The sequence below is a fragment of the Pholis gunnellus genome, assembly GCF_910591455.1.
Source record: "Pholis gunnellus genome assembly, chromosome: 10".
In the NCBI taxonomy this organism is placed as follows: domain Eukaryota; kingdom Metazoa; phylum Chordata; class Actinopteri; order Perciformes; family Pholidae; genus Pholis; species Pholis gunnellus.
Window position 1 is genome coordinate 1,982,493 of NC_136537.1, and position 26,069 is coordinate 2,008,561.

At 43.0% G+C, this 26,069-nt stretch overlaps 1 protein-coding gene across 1 annotated transcript in view; it reads right to left on the reverse strand.

Annotated features, from left to right (window-relative positions):
• Positions 1-4,780: 4,780 nt before the first annotated feature.
• LOC306702542 (F-BAR and double SH3 domains protein 1-like) overlaps positions 4,781-26,069 on the reverse strand; it is a gene marked incomplete at both ends in the record, with an annotated part of 35,309 nt that continues 14,020 nt past the window's right edge. The window contains 10 exons of the mRNA XM_079168180.1: positions 4,781-4,852; positions 8,467-8,580; positions 9,697-9,797; positions 14,723-14,867; positions 19,509-19,592; positions 20,114-20,242; positions 20,810-20,965; positions 22,083-22,187; positions 24,432-24,548; positions 24,808-24,903. Coding sequence (XP_079024306.1) covers positions 4,781-4,852; positions 8,467-8,580; positions 9,697-9,797; positions 14,723-14,867; positions 19,509-19,592; positions 20,114-20,242; positions 20,810-20,965; positions 22,083-22,187; positions 24,432-24,548; positions 24,808-24,903 — 1,119 coding nt within the window. The remainder of the gene's footprint in view (positions 4,853-8,466; positions 8,581-9,696; positions 9,798-14,722; positions 14,868-19,508; positions 19,593-20,113; positions 20,243-20,809; positions 20,966-22,082; positions 22,188-24,431; positions 24,549-24,807; positions 24,904-26,069) is intronic.

Sequence of the window (26,069 nt, forward strand, 5' to 3'; positions counted from 1 at the left end):
CCAGCTGACCAAAACCTGTCCTTCGGATGTTCACCTCATCTGACTTTGAAGTCAGGAAGTGTGGTGTCTGTGGCATCTATGACCACAGGGGGTATGATTTCAAGCCCATTATCTCTAAAGGAACAAAAGCTGGAAGGAGCCAGAACCCCAAAGACGGAAGAAAAGACAGAAATAGCGACGGTAGGAATTCTCAAAACAGCTAAACTTTCACCAGTTGAGGGAGATTCTAAAGGTTCTGCCCTTTACTCTCCCACTGATCAGCTTTCTAAAGACAGACTGAGCAGTTTGCCTCTGTCACCTTCCTGTCCCCTGTCCCCCTCCTCACCGATAGGAGACAGAATAAGCAGTGTGACCATCGTCAAAGCCAGCCCTGACAGCAAGAGAGAGTTTTCTGTTGTCACTATGATAGAGCAAGAAGTAGCCTCTACTTTAATAAAAGAACAGAAAGAAGCAGCTTCTGAACTCAGGGTTGAATCAGAAAAAGCAGGAATTAGTCTAGCCATTGGTCAGGAAGGAGAGGTTTATGTTTCAGGTGTTGGACAATGTGAAAGTCAAAGTGAAGAGCCTACTAGAGCAGAGGTTAGGCCAAGGGTGAGCCAAGAGAAGGATGATATGGTGGAGATGGAAGATATTAGGGACTGCAAAGTGACACAGGTGGAAGAAGAAGAGAGGGTGGAGCAGGAGTTGGAGAAGATGGTGAACATTTAGTCAAAACAGAAATGATAGGTGGAGTGTCATATGGAGATGGTTGAGCATTCAGCGCTGATAATCCAAAGAAAGAAGTGAAGAGTCGCACGACTTGGTGGACTATGCATGTTTTAGCCTTTTCACCACAAATCACACATACTTTACATAATAGCTAATTATTCTGCAGACCATGCCTTTGTGTTTAAGATTTTTGAATTGATTTTACAGGCAGCTCACTGGGGAGTTTTCCTTTGATTAAATTGTTTTGTGACAGGCTGACCACCCGGTTGGCAGATGGGTTAGTTGGCATCTAGATGCTTAATTGACTTGCTAATAAATGTGCTAAGGGCTGGCAACCCCCATCAATATCCTGCTGATTGTGAATCAAGATTTACAGCATAAGCACAGGGGAGCAACAGCCTCTATGGGCAGCTTGGCCATTGGAAATGTCTCATTTGTTTGAATATGCAACAAGCTCATGTATTTCTGTTTGCCCCTTTGCTATACTGTTGTGGATTTTGTCAAGTACAGTATATTGCCAAGTACAAAAACAGTCTGTTCCATATTTCTCCTAATTTGGAGTGACTATGACAACCAATCTTACAACTCGTCAAATACCAACACTTGGTCAGTGCCCCTCAGCGTCTGATACCAACGCACCCTTTAACATCTCTATGAGACACACGAGGCTTTCAACTGACTCCAATGTAATTGTGTCGATATTAGACGGTCAGTGCAACTGACCAAGCGTAAAGGTCCATCTAGGGAGGAGATGGATAGTTGGGTCAAAAAAATACAGACCACTGTTCATGTCCAGTGTGAGACTAAGTCAACATTGACTTATTTGACCTCACTTTTGTTACATAACTTACAAATGCGCCGAAGTTTATTTAAAAAAAATAAACATTATGCATGTAACAAGCCTTCTCTGACACATCCAAAACTGCTAAAAGGGGTAACTAGAGCATCATAGCTTGAAGCAGAGGGTCACTGACCAAGTGTTGGTATTTGAAAAGCTAGAAGTGAAACTGTGTTGCCCATGAGAGTATATACTTATGGATGTTCACAATGCCCCCCACAGATTCACCCTCACCTGCACAGGTTACCACATGTTAGTGCTAGTGAAGACATATGAACTTGATCCCTCACTGGTTTCCCACCATACAACTACTACCAGTTGTTTTGAGTAGGAATCTTATTTTCTTATTACCACCAAAGACCCTGTCAGCAGTCATTGATGTGACCAACTAGAGTAGTCACACCAGTAATATCAGTATAGTAGTAAGTTCTTCTACAAGTGTAATCAGGCACATTTCCTGTAGACCAGGCACTCCTGTCACAAACTAGTTTTCTGGAATTGTGAAATGAATACATATTCAGATTTTTTTTTTCTTGTCTTGTTATTCACAATACTTCTCTGCTCATGCTATCTTGTAATGTGTTCAACATAAGTCGAACCAGGATAGTGCAAATTAATGGCAACAGGTGATGGATGGCAAGTACAGCTATAGACTTTGTAGTATACTGATGATAGTTGTATCGAGCAGGACATGCCAAGGCATTACAGTGTGGGAGCCCCATATGTGAAATAAGCTCCCAGACCTGAAACATTCACAGAATAAACTCTGCTGTCCTTAAAGCTGTGAAACTTAAGAATGATGTATTTTAAAGTATGAATTCTATTTTGAAGTACAATGGAGTATTCTGAAGTATAACTTGCAAAGCTTCATCTGCATATAAGAGAATCATACTCATAGTTACAGGTGTATGATGTCATACATAAACTATCTACAACTTCACCATTCACCTTTACTGTGTCTCTACTCTAAATACAAAACTACTACAGTATAATTATCAAGTCATTATAATAATAATTGACATTATAAACCTTGTAGCAACAATCTAAAGGCATGATCTATGGTGCATATGGTTGTACACTTGAATTACCCTTTTTTCCCAAACCTTGGTTTGATTTTGTTGTTTGGCTAGAACGTCTGACACGCTACAATCTGTGGACGGAGGAATCAGAATCAGAACCGTTTATTGCCATGGTATGTTGAACATACAAGGAATTTGACATGACGGGAGGTGCATAACATTTAACAATCAACACAGTGCAAAGTAGAAACAAATGTACAGAAAAATATATAATAAAGTAAAATATAAAATAAAGTGCACAAACAAACAGATAACAGTACTATGTTATATGACCGGTAGGAAATTGTCCTGGGGATGACAGAGTCAGTGGGGGTCCCGGGCTCTGTTAATGAGCCCAACTGAAGATGGGAAGAAACTGTTCATGTGGCGTGAGGTCTTGGTCCTGATGGCTGCCAGATGGAAGGGGCACGAACAGTTTTTGTCCAGGGTGAGAGGGGTCGGCTACAATCTTTCTTGCTCGCTTCAGGGTCCTTGAAGCAAACAAGTCTTGGAGGGATGGCAGATTGCAGCCAATCACCCTCTCTGCAGAGCGAATGATGCGCTGCAGCCTGCCCTTGTCCTTGGCTGTGGCTGCAGCGTACCAGACCGTCACGGAGGAGCAGAGGATGGACTCGATGATGGCTGTGTAGAAGTGCACCATCATTGACTTTGGCAGGTTGAATTTCTTCAGCTGCCTCAGGAAGTATATCCTCTGCCGAGCCTTCTTGGTGATGGAGCTGATGTTCAGCTCCCACTTAAGGTCCTGGGATATGATGGAGCCCAGGAAGTGGAAGGACTCCACAGCGTCAACGGGGGAGTCACACAGGGTGATAGGGGCTGGTGGGGCTACGTTCTTCCTGAAATCCACAACCATCTCCACTGACTTTAGAGCGTTGAGCTCCAAGTTATTCAGACCAGAGATGAGTCCAATGAGGGTGGTGTCATCCGCGAACTTCAGGCGCTTGAAGGACTGGTGACTGGAGGTACAGCTGTTCGTGTACAGGGAGAAGAATTATAATTATAATTACATAAAATTTGGTTACACAAGACTTTGGTTTTGTAAGACCCTCTGACTACTCATATAGATTATAAAAGCACTGTCATTGCCTTCAGAAATAGTAGCTAAAATTACAAAAAGAAGATCCCGGTTGTAACGGATGTTTTCCATTAAATTTCATAAAATAAATTGGCTTCAAAAGCACTCTTGATAAGTAAAAGAAAAACAACCTTTCCAATGCTTAGCATTGTTATGGCAATTAAGGATAAGACAAAGACACAACTAATAAAGTAATAATTTGAAGTATTGTTATATACCATATTCAGTTAATTAAGTTTGTTTGGAATACATAGAAAAAGAACCAGGTAGTTGCTATGACTGAGCCACCATGACTGAAGAAAACAGTGAAAGAAACTTGAAATTGATCAACAAAGAATAAATCAAGAATAAAGTAAGCTGCTGTGGGAGGAGGCAAGCTCAGCGCACGGCAGCAGCGTCTTCTCTCCTGCACAGGAGCAGAGCTCCGCCTCGCTACTCCGCCATTCCCCTGCTGGAATTCGTTGCAGGAGACTCAGGCTGTATTGCCGGGGCCGCTGGAGGGAAGGGAGGCACAGGAGAACCAAAACTGCAAGGAGCCGACTGTCAGACCCTATTGCATTAAAATTAGAGGTTTTCTAGAGGAACTCTAGTGCTTGGAAACACTACCACTTTTGTCCACAGAGACCATCAAAATCAACACAAAATGAAAGTTCCTTTTGGTAGTTTTAAAAGTATGCCTTTTTTCTCATAACAGTACAAACTTTTTGCATAAATATTTCAAAGTCATTCTCAAAACCTTAAGAGTTTTGCCTTTTAAAAATGGCCGAATACATGCTGAACTCCAAACCCTCAAAAACAAGAGGAACAATTTTAATTTACAGTAGTGTATCACTTAACATCACTTAGCCTCATTGGTTGGCCATGCAGATAGTTTTGGTTTTATGGGTGCTCAGGTTTTGAGGTATCTGCCTCTGAAATTGTAACCATCCAAATAGTAAAAGTGAATGAAATGTATGTAAAACTTAGGGTAAGGTGAGAAAATATGTACTTTATTTATATATTTTGAATAAACTAATCTTTAAGACATAGAGAATGGTGACACAATGGTGACATCAAACCCTAGAAGGGAATCTTTATTTGTTACGATTTGCTGGCATTCAGCCCAGTACAGTACAGCCGGGCCTCTGGCTCTGGATACGACTTCTCCAGAGACTGGTGAGAACAGAAGAAGTTTATCACAAAGTTCAAAGGTTTCAGGTCAGTGGTCAGCGTCATTTCCTGGCTTTTATGGGAAAGCAACCAGGAGCCCTGAGTCTGCTGACCCAATTTCCCTTTCACTGCATGTCTTTCTTTTTCCCCAAAATGTTCATTTCAACGATCATCTGTTGGGCTGTGTGAACTTTTTCTTTTCTCAAGCTGACATGTGCACAGAATGTCTCCATCCAAGTCTAAAACAGTGCTTCTTTATCCAGACCTCTGCAGTGAATTTTGATATGTGTTAATGTTTTTTCATTTTTCTTATGAATGTTTCAAAGTGTGATTGTGGCACCCTCTACTGGTCACCAAACACATCACATATCCACACCTCCGTCATCTCCTTCATCGCCACAGAAAATCTGTCCAAAAGCTGCTGTGTCAACAACATATCTATTCTATTGCAAATACATGTGCTCAAGTAATTTACAAGATTATGATCAGTATGTGTAGAGGGCTTTTTTTTCTTCTGCACTCTAACAATTGTTTAAATGCATCATATATGTACATTGCATTGTAAATATAGTATTATATATATAAAATGTGAGATATCTTAATGGTGCAGCTATCAGTCGCCATATTATTCAACACAGACCCGTGAGGCTCGGTGTGTCTAGCAAATGCCTCTACAAATCAAACCTTTATACCTCTAATTGCACATTTAGAATGGTGTCACAATGACGTAATGATTCTTCCTTCTATCATAGGTTCCTTGGTGTGTATGTGAAGTCTCAAGCAGAGTAAATGCCTCTTTAAGGTAGAGTCACAACCAGCCACACCAGCAACAGTATAAATGTGAATACTAACGAGTACAAATCCAGTTCAACCAAGAGATCCAGTTTCTTCACACAACACATGGAAATACAAACTATTTTTCTTTTACTCTATTTTTTTGACAATGGGAACGATAATAAATACATTTTGGTCATCTTTCAATATACAGTATGCATTGCATCATGTTGCTGGGGCAGCAACAAAAAGCTTAAATTATACCAAAATGGTGAGATATCAAGCACTACACAGATCAGAAGCTGTTGAACAATACTCATATTAAAGGACCACTGAAACACTAAAAGCCTCTAAACTCATTTCTCTCCATAATCACTGTAAATCCTCAGATTTGATTACACCGCTTTAAATGAATCAGGGGTTGGTGTTTTATTTTTAGATGTAGAACGTATTCTCATTAGCTGGGCCTGGAACATATGTACAGTACACTACACATGCTGTTGATGTGACAGACTTGTAAATATGCAGATGTATCATTATTCACTCTAATGAAATAAATACCAGAACTTTGCTTTTCAAACCTGTGCAATGGGTCCTTGTTGAGCTTGATGACATCACAACATGACATCAGTCAAGGATACAGGAAGTAATGAACATTATATCACACAACCTGTTACACACACACAGCCATGTTATTGGTATTAGTTTAATTCAATGCATAATGCAACAACACAAATACAGTACAAAACAGTTATACAAATGCAGACTAGAATGCAAAATAATACTTATTTCTCTGTATAGATACACATTTCATATAATATTTTGTTATATTGTAATGTAACTGTACAGTACAATGTTTGTTTTGATGAGCAATTCTTTTGGTAAAGTCACAACTTGCAGAATTTAATACAGTATTTAATAGTGTATATTATTCTGCAATTACCCATATAGGAAAAGAATATGAAGGTGTCAATGGATGTTTCTTTACTATTATTTTAATATTCCTTCAGATAGTGTTTAAGCAATTCATTGTAACCGTTGTGCATCACTGGGCCATTCTTCTTGCTTTGCCTGTGTTTTAAAGCATGTGGCTTACCTTTTGCTAAGGGTGTGAGCTTGTTTGTGTTCATTTTGTAAGTTCAACCTCAGTTCCTATAATAAGTCTGATAAACCGTGTATCCGAATTACAGACAATCAGACAAAAATGTCTCCATTGAAACTCCTTCAAACCACAATGTTTGATCCCACAGCCATCACAGCATAAAGTTATTCTATATATCAGGCTTCAATCTAGAGCCGCGGCCTCAAAATCACATATTTCTTCCAAACAGGTTGAGCCAATTTCCTGTGTGTCATGTTATATTCCTGGTTGGCACTAGAGTTTATGCTGCTGTGTGCAATGCATTAAGATCAATGTTGTTGCTAATCGCTGAAACATGTCAGATGATGAAAACATCTTTTTTAAACCCTCCTGGCATTTTGTGTGTGTTTTCTTTCCATTAAAAAACAACAGTGACATATTGAAAATGAACGAATATTATGATCAGGCCTGAAGCTGGTTATCAGATTTAACTCAGTGAAGGTGCAACATAACATTACTATATAATTGTATGGCAGTATGCAGACATCTCTTTACATCAGAGTAACTTATTTAAAGGGATGCACAGGGGTTAAGTTAGAACTACACACTTAACTGTGAGGATCAGAGCTGTTCAACCTGTGATGCAAATATTGCTTCCGAAGGGTCATTTGAGAGCTAACAAAGTAAAACCTCAGTTGCCTGTGATAGACACTATGTGTGCTATAATGTGTTTCACAACCAGCCTTACTTAAATGTTAAAGTTTATATCACCAACACTGAATGTTGGTGCACGTATTTAAGCAGCTACACTTTGTTTCTGCTGTTAGTTCTGTTAGTTCTGCTGTTCTGAAGTGACTTATGGGTGATTATGCTATCTGCTCTAAATTCACATCACCTTACAAATAAGTTGACCAGTGGGAGAACCTAAGAAATACAGAATCAAACAAAACAATAACAACAATATAAGTCACAACATCAGTGTTCCTTTGGTCCTTACACGTCATGTATAACATTGACAGTGACTCCCGTCTTTGCGTCAGGGCTGAGGTGAAGGCTTCTGTGTGGGAGGAGGAGGAGGTGCTCGACACTAAAACAGTACAGAGTGAAGTAAAATGTGTCACTGTCAGGTCAAAGATCATTTATACAAGTATAATCAGCATTCACCAATCCCCATTTCTCCATTTAGTTGTTGAGTGCATGCTGTTAGGCCCCAAATGATATGCATAAATAGAGAGAATATTCTTTTTTATAAAAAGCACATACTGGTTTTAGTCGAATGCTGGAGAAGTCTGGAGAACTGCGGCTGCCGCCTGCAGTGTCTGCTGGGACAACACTGACAGCCATTACCATCTTAACTAACACATTTAGTTTCGAAAAAACTGACATTAGAAATGCAGCAGATGAAGTGACAAACAATCATCTCTGGCTGGAATCAAGTTTGACAGCACTCACCTATTGAGTTGTCTGCGAGCCTCGGGGGAAATACCTGCTGTTTGTTCTCCACACAGCCAGTAGCACTAAGAGCTGAACTACAGCCAGGGTTGGAAGGGATTGGGATGGAGGGAGGCTAGAGAAAAAAGAAATAAATAACAGAGGAGCAACAAAGCCAATCAGAAAATGAAATAAGCAGAAATGAGTTGAGTTGGGCAGACGTCAGAGGGTGAGTAGTATAAAGCTTTTAGCGTTATGTGATTTTTGTAAGATCATCTAGAAAAGTCATGATTTACAGGATTATTCATGAAACCAGAGAATACAGTCTAACCTCCTCCTCCTCCTCATCCTCCACCTCCCCTTCATCATGAACGAGCTCCACCACCAGCGATGGGAAGAGACCGATCCGTCCATTCAGCTGTCCCTCCCAAAACCCATCATCCACCTGTAAAACACAACATTCATGTAGACCAGGGGTCTCAAACGCATCTTCACTCTGGGCCACATCAGCATCACGGTCGCCCTCAAAGGGCCGGTTGTAAATATAAGACTGTGTAAATGTAACTACTCCTAACACATTGGTAAATATCTGTAGTGGGGGTGCTACTCGCAGGGGAGCGACTGTTGCCGGGCTGGGTCAGGACCGGAGGCTAGACCTTCGCTGACGGACGGACGGACGGGGGGGCGCTGCTCAAGCTACTGTTACATCTCCCCCACATCCGCTGGTGGGAGTGGGCGCGTGCGGATCCGCCGTGCGCGATACAGAGAGCAGAGGATAATTGTAAATTGTATCAAGTCTAACTTTTAACTTTTCCTTTTTTAACTTTTTTATTTTTTTTGGCTGGCGGATTCACGGGCCACATAAAATGATGTGGCGGGCCGGGAGTTTGAGACCCCTGATGTAGATCATTTAGTGAGATACACACAAATAAAAAGTAAGAATAGAACAGATAGACGGTTCGTAATAAGAACAATTCCAGCATTGCCTCATGAACCCATCTATTTCTTCTACTAAATACTCTAAACTCAAGATCCAGTGACTAGCTTTCCCAGAGCTTTCATCAACATCTCATGGCCTTTATCACCAATTTGATTTCCTCAGTTGTAATGCTTTTGTCTCATGATGACAACTAAATGAATTCCATCACAACTGAGAGCAAACTCTGTTCCCTGGTGCAGACAGGGAGGTGTGGTCCAGAGCTAGTTCTAAAAGAAATAGTGAGTGGACCTTAAAGTAATTCTTTTTTCAAACTGCTGTTCCAAAGGTCCAGAATAAACTTCCACACCCAGCGACTCCTGTTTACGCATGAAGCAGTTGAGGGGTGTTGTGAATTTTAATATGAGAGCCAACACTATTAGTTAGCCAAAAACCTGGAGTCAAGTTGAGACTGGTGAAAGTGGAGCCCGAGTGCTGCCCCAGAGAGCCTAGGTAAATCCAGATAGAGATGGATTGTGGGATTTTGAAGTCTGCAAAGATTTGCTGTGTCCTTATAAGTTTAGGCAACAGAAGACAGCATATCTCTGAGGCTTCAGGCCCTACATTAACACAGATAATACACACCTCTGCGTGTTGGCAGCGGATCAGGTGGATTAGTGCCCCCTCCTGGAAAGAAAGCTCCTCTGCACTCTGGGCCTGGTAAGAGTACAGAGCTCTGGCTACACCTGACACAGAATTCAAGTGAAACTGGATTAGTAACACACACGTACACGATTAGACGATTCATTCTGAGAAGCCTGATACAACTGCCAATCTCACAGTCTGCAGTGGCGGAATACTGTGGTGATGAAACACTTACATTGGGGCTATATGAGAGTGCAGAATGTCTGATTTTACATAGAATTACTTTGTCTCTACTAATATATCATGATATGGAGTATAGCTTTTGGTAAAAAAAATGTCTTCTTTTGATAGATTTCGTTGTAAATATAGCCTATTAGTAGTACTGATAATAACACATTTGAAGTAATTTCCTTAGTGTGTGAGAATATAACCAGAGACTAAGTTGCAGTAGCCAAAATTGCCGGACTATCAGAGCAGAATCTTGGTGAATATAGGGCTGCATCTTACAATTTTTTTCAATTAGTCAATTGGTATAATTCATAGATTATACCAAATATACTGTATATTTTTTAAATTCCAGATTAATGTAACAATTCAAATTCAAAAGGATTGCTATGGAATATGGATTACTTTAATCACTGTGTGGCATAGCAACCCTTTCTATGACCTGGAGAATCAGTATTGTTACTTAATTAAGTGCTTGACTTACAACTTAAAATAATCATTAACAGCGATTACACTGGAGTAATATTCAGTTAAGATAATCAAATGCATTTTTGCATCAGTGTGGGGCAAGGGAAATAATTCAAACTATTTTCAGACTGTAACAACAGTCTGTAACGTTAATTAAATTAGTTGTATTTAACATTCTGAGCATTAATATAGCAGCAAACAACTATTTGCTATGTAAAGATATAGTAGATTAATGTCTACCTGAGCAGAGAATAAAGTCATTCTCCCTCTGTGTGTATTGAATTATCCGTGCTTCTCCTTGCTTTGTTGACATAGTCGGGCCGGCCATGCATGCTTTTGGTGCATGTTAGTGCATGTGAGCGTGCCCCACTGGTTAGCTCACGGCCGCTACTCTGCACAGCTCTCATATGGCAGTTACAGCTGATAATGCTGTGCATACCCTCTCTTCCCCCCTCAGGTAAACACTGTATAGCTCTGTCACACTTTAGCTGTCGTTTGAACTATTAGCCCTGTTCACACTGTTAGCTATGAGCTGCCGGCTCGCTGATGACTTGTCATATAATATAAGATGTCATGGTGGGGATTAAAAGTGCATGCTTACAGAGTTTACAGAGCACTACAATGTTGGGTCTCTCTCTAAAATACTTCCACAGATATTGGGCAAAGCTTTTGAGAGACTACTGACAGTGGCGAACAGTCAGGTGTCAGGACAGGCTTCTTCAGGACAGCGGCAAGCGAGCAGCACTCGTTCGGCACGCTGCAAGAAGCTGCCGAGCTTAGTGGGCAGAGCCACAAACACCCATTGTTGTTACGACAAATCGGTTTTATGGTTTTAGTTCAGTCCCCTGAGCCACCCATTCTCTTTATACATCCTTAGAGTTGCTGGTTTTGAAACATTAGAGAACATAATACACTCTTTATAGTCATTTACAACAATCGGCTAAAATAATGAAAATAAATCATCTGTTTTATAATAATTTAAAAGTATATGTATAAAAACGTTTTAAATAAAAACCCAAAGTCTGAAAATATCTTCACTCGTTTTCTGCTTATATGTAGCTGCCAGTGCCAATAGTTGTCACGGGAGCGCCGCCACTAGTCAGAGGAGCGCCACTAGTCAGAGGAGCGCCACTAGTCAGATGATTACCACTAGTCAGATGATTAGCACTAGTCAGAGGAGCGCCACCACTAGTCAGAGGAGCGCCACTAGTCAGAGGAGCACCACTAGTCAGAGGAGCGCCACTAGTCAGAGGAGCGCCACTAGTCAGAGGAGCGCCACTAGTGAGAGGAGCGCCACTAGTCAGAGGAGCGCCACTAGACAGATGATTACCACTAGTCAGATAATTACCACTAGTCAGAGGAGTGCCACCACTAGTCAGAGGAGTGCCACCACTAGTCAGAGGAGTGCCACTAGTCAGAGGAGCGCCGCCACTAGTCAGAGGAGTGCCACTAGTCAGAGGAGCGCCACTAGTCAGATGATTACCACTAGTCAGATGATTACCACTAGTCAGAGGAGTGCCACCACTAGTCAGAGGAGCGCCACCACTAGTCAGAGGAGTGCCACTAGTCAGAGGAGTGCCACCACTAGTCAGAGGAGTGCCACTAGTCAGAGGAGTGCCACCACTAGTCAGAGGAGTGCCACCACTAGTCAGAGGAGCGCCACTAGTCAGAGGAGCGCCACTAGTCAGAGGAGTGCCACTAGTGAGAGGAGTGCCACTAGTCAGAGGAGCGCCACTAGTCAGAGGAGCGCCACTAGTGAGAGGAGCGCCACTAGTCAGAGGAGCGCCACTAGTCAGAGGAGCACCACTAGTCAGAGGAGCGCCACTAGTCAGAGGAGCGCCACTAGTCAGAGGAGTGCCACTAGTGAGAGGAGCGCCACTAGTCAGAGCAGTGCCACCACTAGTCAGAGGAGCGCCACTAGTCAGAGGAGTGCCACCACTAGTCAGAGGAGCGCCACTAGTCAGAGGAGTGCCACTAGTCAGAGGAGCGCCACTAGTCAGAGAGCGCCACTAGTCAGAGGAGCGCCACTAGTGAGAGGAGTGCCACTAGTCAGAGGAGCGCCACTAGTGAGAGGAGCGCCACTAGTCAGAGGAGCGCCACTAGTCAGAGGAGTGCCACTAGTCAGAGGAGCGCCACTAGTGAGAGGAGCGCCACTAGTCAGAGGAGCGCCACTAGACAGATGATTACCACTAGTCAGATGATTACCACTAGTCAGAGGAGTGCCACCACTAGTCAGAGGAGTGCCACCACTAGTCAGAGGAGTGCCACTAGTCAGAGGAGCGCCGCCACTAGTCAGAGGAGCGCCACTAGTCAGAGGAGCGCCACTAGTCAGATGATTACCACTAGTCAGATGATTACCACTAGTCAGAGGAGTGCCACCACTAGTCAGAGGAGTGCCACCACTAGTCAGAGGAGCGCCACCACTAGTCAGAGGAGTGCCACTAGTCAGAGGAGCGCCACTAGTCAGAGGAGCACCACTAGTCAGAGGAGCGCCACTAGTCAGAGGAGCGCCACTAGTCAGAGGAGCGCCACTAGTCAGAGGAGCGCCACTAGTCAGAGGAGCGCCACTAGTCAGAGGAGCGCCACTAGTCAGAGGAGCGCCACTAGTCAGAGGAGCGACCACTAGTCAGAGCAGTGCCACCACTAGTCAGAGGAGCGCCACTAGTCAGAGGAGTGCCACCACTAGTCAGAGGAGCACCACTAGTCAGAGGAGCACCACTAGTCAGAGGAGCGCCGCCACTAGTCAGAGGAGTGCCACTAGTCAGAGTAGTGCCACCACTAGTCAGAGGAGCGCCGCCACTAGTCAGAGGAGTGCCACTAGTCAGAGGAGCGCCGCCACTAGTCAGAGGAGTGCCACTAGTCAGAGTAGTGTGCCCCCCTGGTCCGTGTATGTTTTAATAGTCTGTTTTATCATTTATTTGTTTTTTCTTTTGAAGAGCGACACAATAGGCAATAGAATGACTGTATGCAAGAAAACTGTTAGTCTATGGTGCAAGCACATACCAGGGGAACATTAGAAGAATAAATAAATATGACTATTGAAAAGTAGTTGACTACATGCGATTTAATATTCATTTATCCATGTACACAGGATAATCTGTGGTTTGATGCAATACAGTTCGTAATGTAGTTTAATCAAATTAATTTTTGTGTGTACAGAAAATCGGTGTAGAATCAGCTGTTTGCGCCTTGCGTCTCTCTCCGGTTGACTGTCCCTTACTTCCCTGTCCTTTCCCTTCCGTCTGTGGATTGCTACAGTTGGGAAATGGAATTAGGACCGAAAGTTAACTACGAGCAACTAAAAACTACAAGCAGGCTAAGAAACAGTGTCTGTCATTCTGGCTGTCTATTGATCTCTGCTCCATTTTAGTACTCTGGATAGTGCAGCACTGTACAGACACAAACAGCACTGTTCATGATTCCACAACAGTTAAGTAATAGTCACATGTATTTGTTGTTTTTACTATTATTCCATAGATACATCAAGCTTAAACAGAGGAGGTTCAACGAGCAAATAACAAAAAACCATGATTCGACAATCCGTCGACGATAGGCAAGACTTGACCAATCAGATTTGACTATGAATTTTTAATCTGGGACACCCTTGACACACACTCACATGACATCACCTTATTTTGAATCAATTCTGCATGCACATTACATCAATTTAGGGAGCCAGCATATGATGTGGGCGACTGTGGCTAAGTGGAGAGCAGGGCCGTCATGGCTCTGCTAGTCGCATGTCGATGTCTCCTTGAGCAAGACACTTAACCCCAACAATGGCTCCCGTAGCTGTGCCTACGGTGTATAAATGTGATAGAATCTGAATTGTAAGTCGCTTTGGATAAAAGCGTCTGCTAAATGACTGTAATGTAATGTAATGATAGAGGGCTGGGAAAGATGATCACATCTCACTTTCACATTAAACTGCAGAGTTGTCCTCCAAAATAGCTAACTTTAGCTGACAGCATTAGCGTTGGTGATAGAACGTTATTTCCGCAACACTGGCGAGGTGTCACTGGTCGTGAGGTGCCATGCTAACAGTAGTTTGCCACATGTTGAAATTCCTAACAGGACATACGCTTGTAAGGGATGCCCGGTTTGACGCAGTAACCGAGTAGTGTATTAAATGTAAACTATTGAAAGTGAAAGTATTGAAATGGTCCGCGGATGATTGCATTTCATGTCATGTTCGTGGGCCGCACAAAAGGTTTCTAAAGGGAGCCATTTGTTCAACTATACATTACATTCTTACAGGAGACTGTTTCAAATACAATATGTAAGTACCTGATACATTCAGCTGTACAGTAAGTAACACATACAAAAGACTGACCTCTGCTAACTGCCCTCTCTTTATACCCAGTGGATGAGGTGGAGCTGAAAGAACTGTTTAGCTGAGTGGCATCCTCTGAAGGTAGACACAGGAACTGCACATAACGTTCAGGAACATACCCCACCTGACCACACGTGTTACACACCTGGACAGAGACATGAACAAATAGAGATAAAGATGAGACACTGGAAAACATGCACCCTTTAACTCAATAAAAAATAAAGAATGTTTTGTTTTTAAGTTACTGGGAGGAACTTTTAAGTGGTTATGAAACAGTCTCAATTGAATACTGATGCCTTTATAAGACCTACATAAGTAAATGAGACCGTCAGCGAGAATATATTCATTTCTGTACTCCTAAACTTAAATCATCAGCGGCACAAAATCTTGCAGGTTCACCAGAAGCCCCTCAGCTTAGAATTCAGTGGGGCCTCCTACAACAACCACCCCACCGTGAACAGACCCAGATTTGGCTTTTCTGCTGCTTTCAACCTGCAGTCGGAGCTCCAGTGGAAGGTGGAGAGCAGACTACACATTGGTCAGAGATCCACCACGTGGAGATGAGCCACAGCAGAATAGAGCTGACCTCCACTCCGGAAGTGGAGACAAAGGGGAAGACATCAAAGAAACATGGGAAAATAGGCAGACGCTGAGGCGCTGCAGGTTTTGAAGTCAAGGGTCACAGATTACAATATCCTGTTACAGTAAATGTTGAGTCCATTGGCAGAGTTTAGGGCTTAAGGATCCTGGGAAATTGAGTTTGATGCCTCAGTCGCCATGTTCAGTGGTGAGAGTTGCTCTAAAGGACCAACATGTCCTCTGTAGAGGGTTTAGGAGTTCCTCAAAGTGCTCTTTCCACCGCCCGACGATGTCCCCTGTCCGGGTCAGCAGTCCCCCCCCCCCCCACCACTGAGAACAGCCTGGGGTAGGCCCTGCTTTCCCTTCCTGAGCCGTCGGATGGTTAGCAGGAACCTCCTTGAGGCCAACTGAAAGTTCTTCTCCATGGCCTCCCCGAACTCCTCCCATGCCTGAGTTTTAGCATCTGCGACCACCGCAGCTGCAGCCCTTCTGGCCTGCTGGTACCTCTCAACTGCTTCAGGAGACCCCTGGGCCAGCCAGGCCCTGAAGGTCTCCTTCTTCAGCTTGACGGCTTCCCTCACCTCTGGTGTCCACCACCGGGTTCTCGGGTTGCCGCCACGACAGGCACCGATGACCTTACGGCCACAACTCCTAGTGGCCGCGTCAACAATAGAGGCTTTGAACATGGTCCACTCGGATTCAATGTCCCCAACCTTCCTCGGGATGTGTGAGAAGTTCTTCCAGAGGTGGGAGTTAAAGACCTCCCGGACAGGGTCCTCCGACAGACGTTCCCAGTTCACCCTCACTATACGTTTGGGCTTTCTGGGTTTTTCCAATCGGTTCCCCCGCCGTCTGATCCAACTCACCACCAGGTGGTGATCAGTTGACAGCTTTGCTCCTCTCTTCACCCGAGTGTCCAAGACATACGGCCGCAGATCAGATGATACGATTACAAAGTCGATCATTGATCTCCGGCCTAAGGTGTTCTGGTACCAGGTACACTTATGAGCCACCTTATGTTCGAACATGGTGTTCATTATGGCCAAACCGTGGCTAGCACAGAAGTCCAATAACGAGACACCACTCGGGTTCAGATCGGGCAAGCAGTTCCTCCCAATCACCCCCCGCCAGGTTTCTCCGTCATTGCCCACGTGAGCGTTGAAGTCCCCCAGGAGAACTATGGAGTCGTCAGGCAGCGCCCTTTCCAGGACCCCTCCCAGGACCCCTCCCACCGACTCCAAGAAGGCCGGATACTCCGAACTGCTGTTTGGTGCATAAGCACAACCACAGTCAGAGCCTTGCTCCCCGCAACCTGTAGACGCATGGAGGCGACCCTCTCGTTCTCCGGGGAGAACTCCAACACAGCGGCGCTCAGCCCGGGGCTCGCGAGTATCCCCACTCCCACCCGGCGCCTCTCACCTTGGGCAACTCCAAAAAGGGACAAAGTCCAACCCCTCTACAGGAGCTTGGTCCCAGAGCCAGTGCTGTGTGTGGAGGTGAGTCCAACTATATCTAGCTGGTATTGCTCCACATCTTGCACCAGCTCCGGCTCTTTCCCTGCTAGCGAGGTGACGTTCCACGTCCCTAGAGCTAGTCTATGCTGCCGGCGATCGGCTCGCCTAGACCCGCCGCCCGGTCTGCATTGCACGCTTGTCTCTGTGGGTGGTGGGTCCACAGGGTGGCTGCTCCATGTTGTTTCTTCGGGCTGAGCCCGACCAGGCCCCATGGGCGAAGGCCCGGCCACCAGACGCTTGCCAATGAGCTCCCCTCCTGGGTCTGGCTCCGGGAGGGTGCCCCTTTTTGCCTGGTCCGGGCGAGGTGGCTGAAGACCATGGGCTGCTTATCATCAGGGTTATTTTGAACCGCTCTTAGTCTGGGCTCTCCCCTGAGACCTGTTTGCCTTGGGAGACCCTACCAGGGGCTACTGCCCCGGACAACATAGCTCCCAGGGTCACTGAGCCACTCAAACTCCTCCACCACGTTAAGATAGCGATTCGCGGAGGAACAATTGCACTGTGTTCATTGTTGTTGATTGTTAAATGTTATGCACCTCCTGTCATGTCAAATTCGTTGTATGTTCAACATACCAGTGCAATAAACGGTTCTGATTCTGAAAGAGTGGTAGCTATTAGGGGTGGGGGAAAAAATCGATACAGCATAGTATCACGATATTTTGCGTGGCGATATTGTATCGATACACGGAAGCCAAGTATCGATCTTTTATTCTATAAACTATAAACTTTTTGGTATTAGAAAAATAAAATCAATTGCTTTTCCAGTCCACTAGATGGTGCTGAGTTGTTTTCTGGTGAGGTCAGCAGAGGTTCTGGGTCAGTAAGATTGGTAGGAAGTTGGTCAAAACAAAGAGAGACATCGATCGGAGAAAGAAATCAGAAATGCGCCGTCCGTGTTTGAATCAGACATCTGGACCTTTTTGGATTTTTATTTAACAAGGAAGGCCGTCGCGGCGTTTTTTCACCGACACAGCCGTGTCCAAGCTCTACAGAGATTAACGCGGCGCAAATCGCATTAATCGCGTCATTCGCGCCATTCGCGCCGGGGACTATTTGTGTTCATTCCGTGAATCGTGCTGGACGCGCCGGAGAGGGGGCGTGGCTTATCACCCTGAAAGCTGTTCAACTGTCCGCCATCAACCGTGGAAAAAATAACCTCTATTTCTACTTAGTACGTGTTGTGGAAGTCCCAGATATCACGGGGAACTAAACGCTGTCATGTCTGGTTCATAGCATAGTCCGGAGGAGCTCCGTGGATTTCATCGAGCTCACTGTGTCTAGCAAGCCACACGTCGGCCGTTTACCACAGCTGTATGAACACAAAATAAACTGATTTGGCTGTGATTTAACGGCTATAAACCGACAAAAAGGGACTCTGAAATAACTACGTAATGACGCCCATTTGTACTTGTTTTCTCAATGGAGCTCGGATCGATCGGTGCTATTCTATGCTAACATTGTAGCAGCTCCATCAACACTCACAATAACGTCATCTAGACGTAAATACGGCAGCGTCTTTTCATTGTTTGCACCATATGGTGCATGTGCCTGGCTCCATGTAAAGTGTTTCACTCACCTGCTCAATTGACGTCCACACATCGCAAGTTATACCAGTTATATAACTCTTATATCATACTTATAGAAGTTATAGACACGTTTGCATTCAGTTAAGTTTGTCAGGTGCATGCAACATTTATGACAGTGTTGGTCAGTCTGTCTGCTTGACAATCCCATTTTGCTGCAATAAAAATGATTAAAGTGAGATGAACAGAATGAAAACGTTATCTTATTAGATAAAACATGTTGACAGTTTTCCTTTGGGGGACATCATTTGCAGTTGAAAAAAGGTAATAAATCGCAATATATGTCATCACAATACTCAGCATATCACAGTATCGTGATAATATCGCAGCATCGTGATAATATCGCAGTATCGTGATAATATCGTATCGTGACATAAGTATCGTGATAATATCGTATCGCGGGATCTCTCGCGATTCCCACTCCTAGTAGCTATGGCACCATCTAGTGGCTATAAGGTGGAAAGCAGACTACATGGTGGTCAGAAATCAATCACATGGTGAGGAGCCGGGGACAGAAGAGAGCTGACCTCCACTTCTGCTGTACAGGAGAAGAGGTAGAGAGCAAAGAAAGAGCAGAGTTAAGAGGCAGGGTGCAACAGCACAGCGGGTTTTGTTGACCTGATGAAGTCTTGGGTCACAGATCATAGTATCCTGTTATTGTAAACGTTGAGTTCATGGGCTGAGTTTAGGGCTAAAGGATCCTGGAAAATGGAGTTTGATTGCTTAGTAACAGTAACCTGTGTGGGCAGACTCGTAGGTTGTGTTCGTAATGACCGATGGCTGCGGAGTTTTCTTGCAGACCTCCTGTAATAACGTTGGCCTCTCAGGCTTGGCCTTTGGTTCTACGGGGTCTTGACCTTGTTGGTATGTAAAGTACATAGTTTGTTTGTTATTTGTTGTTTTGTGAACTGGGCTTGTGGGCTACACTCTCTCCTCACGGGGAGTCTTAAAGAGTTAACCCATACATGGACATGGACATACATGGACTATGTAACGGAGTGGAAGGACCGCAGGGCATGGCTAGGCAAGCCGGTGTGTCTTATAGAAGTATCTGTGTATTCTGGCAGCAGGGGGATCATACTCTGTAACCAAACCAAACTACCAAACTACCTTCAGCCAGTCCTCCATGTCTCCATCCTGAATCACTTGAAGCTCTTCCCCTTCGATGATTGACAGCTCATCTGATTGGCTGGCCTACAGGAAGTAACATGCTTTTGTCATTATGAATTCTTTAAACATTTTTCAACTGCAGCACTATATATACATAGGATAAAACACTGTCTATTTCCTTTGTTGAAAACAACTGCAGTTAAATTTGTAATTTTTTTCTGAAGATTTTCTCAAAATACAACATTCTGTATCTTTTCCAAAAGGTTACACAGATTTCAGAGAAGGTCAACACTGTAGGATAGGCATGACCTTTTATCTTTTAACAACATCAGATATAATTTTTCTAGTTACCTTGTTGATTTCTCAAAATGTTCTGGCCTATAACTTGACTTTACTTCCCCATATTGTCATGAACACAGGAAAAAGAGAGGTGTCAAGTTGTCATGTTGACATATTTGAGAATTGCGTGGTTTTGTTCATTTCAAAAGCATGGAGGTAGTTCTGAATGGAACCATGTGAAGCCCTGACCCTAAGATTAAAGATGGTTTGCTTCTTTTGCAGAGGTAAACCACCTCTTAACTTTATAATATTGAATTGATCTCTACCTGATAGCTATAAACAACTCTGCAGGCTGCAGGGTAAATACAAACTCCAGATGCTGACACTGGATCTACAAAGATTTCTCCGTTCTCATCATCGTAGTCCTCAAAGTCAGTCAGATCAAACTCATCTTCCTAAAAACACACACAATGAAAACGTGTCCATGAGTAGGCAAGGTATCTCACATAATCATCTCAATATGGTTCATCCTCCAAATGTTACCCTTCTTTGTTATTTTTGGTTTATATTAGAGGCCCGCAGCCCACCTCGCTGAGCAATGGAATAACATTTTTTCAATAAACACAATGTTTTCATCTCTCAATGAGCAGCATGTCTTTTTTCCGACTGGATCAGTTGTTGACAGATTTGATTTAAAGGACATGTCTGGTGAAATTCTATATTGTCACTATCATCAAGAGTCCCATTAAGAGCCAAAACCAACAATGATTGTATCCTACGAACAAGGAGTGTGTGTGTATCAAAGCCTGATATATCATCTTTCTCTGTGCCATAGAGCTCCATTTTTGAACACACACATTGTTTGTGTTGACTCAATCCTACATAAAACGTCCTGCAGCTACTTCACTACTGAAAATAATCCCCAACAAATGCCCTATTTCGTCCAGTTTGAGTATTATTTGATACTAAAAATACAGTGGACTTTTTTTGGAAATTCCTGGGTCTATTTTGTGTTTGCATACTGAAACGTCCTCAGTAGACTTCTTCTGTTCACTGAGGCGTCGCTCTCTCTCCAGCTCCTCCTCTGCCTGGTTCATGGCGTTGTGAAGCCACATCTCAATTCCTGTGACGCTGTCTGACAACAAAGCCAGACGGGCTTCTGCCTTCACCCTTCTGAGCTGAGACAGGAAGAAAACAAGATGCACAGTCAGTCAGACAATCACACACACAGAAAGCAGCTGGGTTTTGTTCTCAAATTCAAATGATCAAATTAGCACGAAGTCCGGCGCTTCACTATATGAACTTTTTACTTTCCTTCATTTTGCTGGTGTACGTAGGAGAACTACGTTGGCAGATGTGCAAATGCTGTTTTATACTTGTTTTGTAGATATCTGTTACAAAGAAAGTGTTTTCTGTGGTTGAACTTGGAATATTTATTGAAGAGAAGGTATTTTTAGAACTGGAATATTTCTTCCCACAAAAAAGGAGGCTATATGTGATGAATTATTAGTTAGTAGTCCAATGTTGAATGGGGAAATGTATTTGGTCAGACCGGTTACTGACTCTGTTCTGACATCTGGGTTGTCAAATACACAGAGTTGCTCAGCTCGGACGCTAATTACCATTATCAAAGAAAGGTTTACAAAACATTCAGGTAGCAGTTCCACATTTTTTAACCCTGTCTCCTAAAATTCATGTTTGCGTACAACTAAACAGCATTCTCATTTACATGAAACATATTTTCTCCCGGATTATGCTTGCAGATTTAAACACATAGTTAACGTTGTAAACAAAACAAAACAAAAACTTAAGGCAACAAACCTACATGGTAAGGTTTAGTAAGAAGTGGTTTGGCTTAAAATAACTATGTTTGTGACATAATTTAAGTTATGGATGTGAATTAAGTAGACTTTTGGTTGCACATGAACAGCGATCTCCAGGGTGAAAGTCCTGTGTTTGTTTGCCTTTGACAATAGCTTTCTGCCAGCACATTATCGTTTTCTACAGATTTGTTTCTTACAGATGTTTCTGTACACTCTGACATCCTCTATACATGGACTTCCGCAGACTTTGAGTAGAAACATCTTAGGTAGATAATTGGTATTCTTTGACAAAATGTTGCTGTTCATTTTGAATAAAAACTGTATTGTTTATTGTGATTCTGTTTCTTTATATGCTTTATCAATTTATGTGTTTTCTTCTATACATTAAAGAAGGGAGACACTGAGAGCCGAATGGTAACAGGACGAGGTGAAGAGTAGAAGTGACTAACTGACATGTTGGATTTTTTATTACCTTGGCCTTCCTAACACTGTCCTGCACCTCTGCTATTTTCTGCTCCACACTGAACCCCGTCTCCCCTGACAAGAGCATCAACCGACTCTCTAACATCTGTAGAGCCTGACAGAGAAAGAAAGACAGAGATGAACAATTCTCTGATCATAAAAACATGATTTTTTATGAGCTGCCCATAGTACATGAATCCAGTTATAATAATAATAATAATTAAAGCTGCAAGCAGCGATGCCCACAAGTTAGACGTATTTTTAATGCGTGGACTGTGGCGCTGGAAATTATGTAGTGCAAATATTCCACCAGTTGTATCCATTATGTGGCACTAGAGAACACAATTCATTAGCTCTATATCAAGTATAGACCACATCATGTAAATGTCATGTAAATCAGATTCCGTTTGTCACATAACGCTGTCTTCCTGTTGCCAGTAGATGGCGCAATGACTTTGAGTGAAAATTGGCTTGTAGACATCCTCAGGCCATGACTGTTATCAAGTATGGCAAGTTTGGGACAGATTTGAGCAAGTCCAGTGGAGTTACATCAGCTTGTTGTTTAATGGTGACAATGGCCGCCACGCCACGGCTACGCCATTCCATTAAACGTAATGCTTTGAGTAACATTTAATTGCAAAGGTCTTTAGGTTATACTGTCCAAATTTGAAGTAGATCTGACAAAGTCCCTAGGAGGAGTTTGTTAAAGTATAGCGACTAGAAATCATGGGAAAATTCACACAAAAATGTAAATGGTTGACTTCCCGTTAATTTTAGAGCATGGTCCATGTGATACATGTGCCTACCAAATGTCATACATGTAGGTCAAACGTAGCGCTGGGGCTGTGTTTTTGAATATTTGTAGGGGGCACTATCGAAGCAATTTGAAAGGGTCAAGCCAAAAAGCCAAATGAAATATTTATTTCCATCACCTATGACACCTGTGGAAAGTTCCAAGGCTTGTTGAGCATTCTAAGTCACAGAAAAATAAGCTTCATTTTTCATGGCGAATGACGCGTTGCCACAGCAACAGCGTTTAACGACAACTCCGAATATTCATGATGAAGCATCATCATTGTCTTACGGCTTACCTTACCAAATTTGAGAGTGATCTGGGCAACTTACATGAAAGTATAAAACTTGTCACTTCCTTTTGCCAGTAGGTGGCGCTATGACTTTGTGAAAATGTTGGCATGGAGATGTGCTCAAGCCTGGACCAGCATCATGCATAACAAATTTGGGGCAGATTGAATAAAATATCTTGTAGTTACAACAACTTCCTCTTTCGTGGGGAACGGCACGAAATGGGCGTGAAATGGGCGCCACATAAAACGAAGGTCGAGCAATATCAGTAGACCATTTTAGCAACTTTTCATCATTAACGTCTTTAGATCATCTTGACCAAATTTGAAGTTGATCGTATAAATTCTGTGGAAGGAGTTCGTTAAATTACAATTCCTGAAAACAATGAAAAATGCCTAAAAATGCAAAGAAATGGCCTCGCCCCCTAGTGGTTGTATGGAATAAAAATGTCAGAGTATGTTACAGGACACAATGTGAACATATGCTACAGATTTCGTGATGATAAACCACATGGTTTTGAAGTTATATATATTGCTGTAGAAGGCCACGCCCCTATGAAATTCATTGGTCCATATATTCTTAATGCAATAAGATATCAACAAGCTTTTCATAACTTGTGATGATATATATACACAATAATGATTCACAGCAAATTTGGCACCGATCAGACCCAGGGTCTAGGACAGGGGTGTCAAACATACGGCCCGCGGGCCGGATCCGGCCCGCCACGTCATTTCATGTGGCCTGCGAGTCCGCCAGCAAAAAGAAAAAAAATGTAAACTCGGACTTGATACAAATTACAAATATCCTCTGCTCTCTGTATCGCGCACGGCGGAGATCCTCCCGGATCCGCGCGCGCACACCTCCACCAGCGTATGTGGCAGCAGCAGCAGCACGGAGTCCCCGCCGACGACGAAGGAGCAGCAGGATAATAAACATTAGAAGAACAATAGGTCCTCCACTCCGACTACTTCGGTGCTCGGGCCCTAATTATTATTATTATTATTATTATTATAATAATAAACATTTGAAGAACAATAGGTCCTACGCTCCGACTACGTCGGTGCTCGGGCCCTAATAATAATAATAATAAAAATAATAAACATTACAATAACAATAGGTCCTCTGCTCCGACTACATCGGTGCTCGGGCCCTAATAATAATATAATAACTTTTAGAGAAAGCTGTACTTCCAGAAGAAAGAATTCTGAGGGCCACTGCTACAAGCATTCATTAGCTCAGGAGTATCTTCCCAACTTAGAAATCAAAGTCTCACCCTCTCTCCATGGGTGACGATCTTGTAGTCTTTAGCAGCTTTTGTAGCCCATGTCTTGGCCTCCTTAACCAGCCAGCCCTCTGCTTCTGAAGCACAAACCTCCTGTAGAGCAGACACCTGTACAAAAGAGAGACAAACGTATTCTTCATTCTTAAGCTTTTCATGTGTCATCTTGTACACATCTGCATAGTGCAACTCAATACAAGCCTTATGTCATAAAGTTATTCTATGAATGTTATTATACCCACACCTTCACATGCAAACACATGCACCCATGCTTATTTATTGTTTTGGCTTCATGATGAACATTCTTGTCAATTTCTTCCAATATCTAAATGAGTTCCCACGGAGTTCCCACACAAACATTCAAGCACACCTTGTCATGTGCAGCTGGCTGGAAGGTGAATTCAGGGGTTTTGCTGAAGACGACAGATTCTTGAAGAAACTGCAGAATGTTTCTCTCCCTGGTCACCTGACAATACAGCAACCAATCAATGTTAACCAGGAACAAACAAAACAATTCCTCCTACCTTATCCTTTTGGGAAAAAAAAATATCCAGAATTTGTTAGAGAGGTTTGGAAACGTATGCTCTGACAATATAGAAAAGGTCTGTGGGTGCACCTCAAGCAACCGAAACAGCACATAGCAGTCATGGTTTCAAACCAAACTGGATACCAAATTGCACTGTATCACTTGGGTGTGAGTGGACCAAAAAACAATGTTTTCATCTGTGCCACCCTTGTAACATCATACAAATTAAGACCTAGGTGTTAAAAGGCTTTCCAAACACTCGCATTTTCAAGGGAACAACTGATGAGATTCCACCAAGTTGCTACATTAGTTCAGACATTTTGTGTATGTGTTGAATTTTCTTATGTAAACTTGTTTCTTGTACCTAGTAGATGTACCAGTAAGCCTCTCTTAGCTATTGCCCCCATTCTTTGTATGTACTTGTAAGCTATTATCTACCAATTGTTCTTGCGTCTCTCATTTCCCTTACATTTAAAAAAAATGTTCTCCCGTTTTTAATTTGTTTTTTATTTATTTATGCATTCCTGCTTTTTCCCAATCTGCCAACCTTGCTGTAAGCTCTCTGCCTCCATCACCGTCTTTCAAGAGACAAGATGAGAAATGTCTTATGTCTGGTTTCACAGGAGCCACGGTAGACAAACACCGTCTCCGACAAAATGTTGTTCCATAAAACTAAATTACGTTCTCAATTACATTTCCGAGGCAAAGATATTTTCTTTTGCCTTACGGTTGCAGTTGGTTAACATATGGTTAAAAAAGAAACTTGGTAGGTTTAGTAAAACATTATTGCAAAAAATGAGTGTTTGTTTCTTAAAGGTGATACATTTGATATTCAGAGCATTAATATAGCTCGAAAAAACTATTTGCTGTGTAAAGATAAGTAATGTGAAGTAATGTCTAGTGCATGTGTAGCTCACGACCACCGCTCTGCACTCACTCGTACGACAGTTACAGATGATAATGCAGTCCCAATCGAATGCGTTGATGCGGTAGCGTAGTACCCCCTCAGGTAAACACTGTTAGCTCTGTCAGCACCATTAGCTGCGAGCAGTCGGCTCAGCCGTCAAAATGATGACAGCTGTTGAGAGGCAATAGAAATGCTTCCA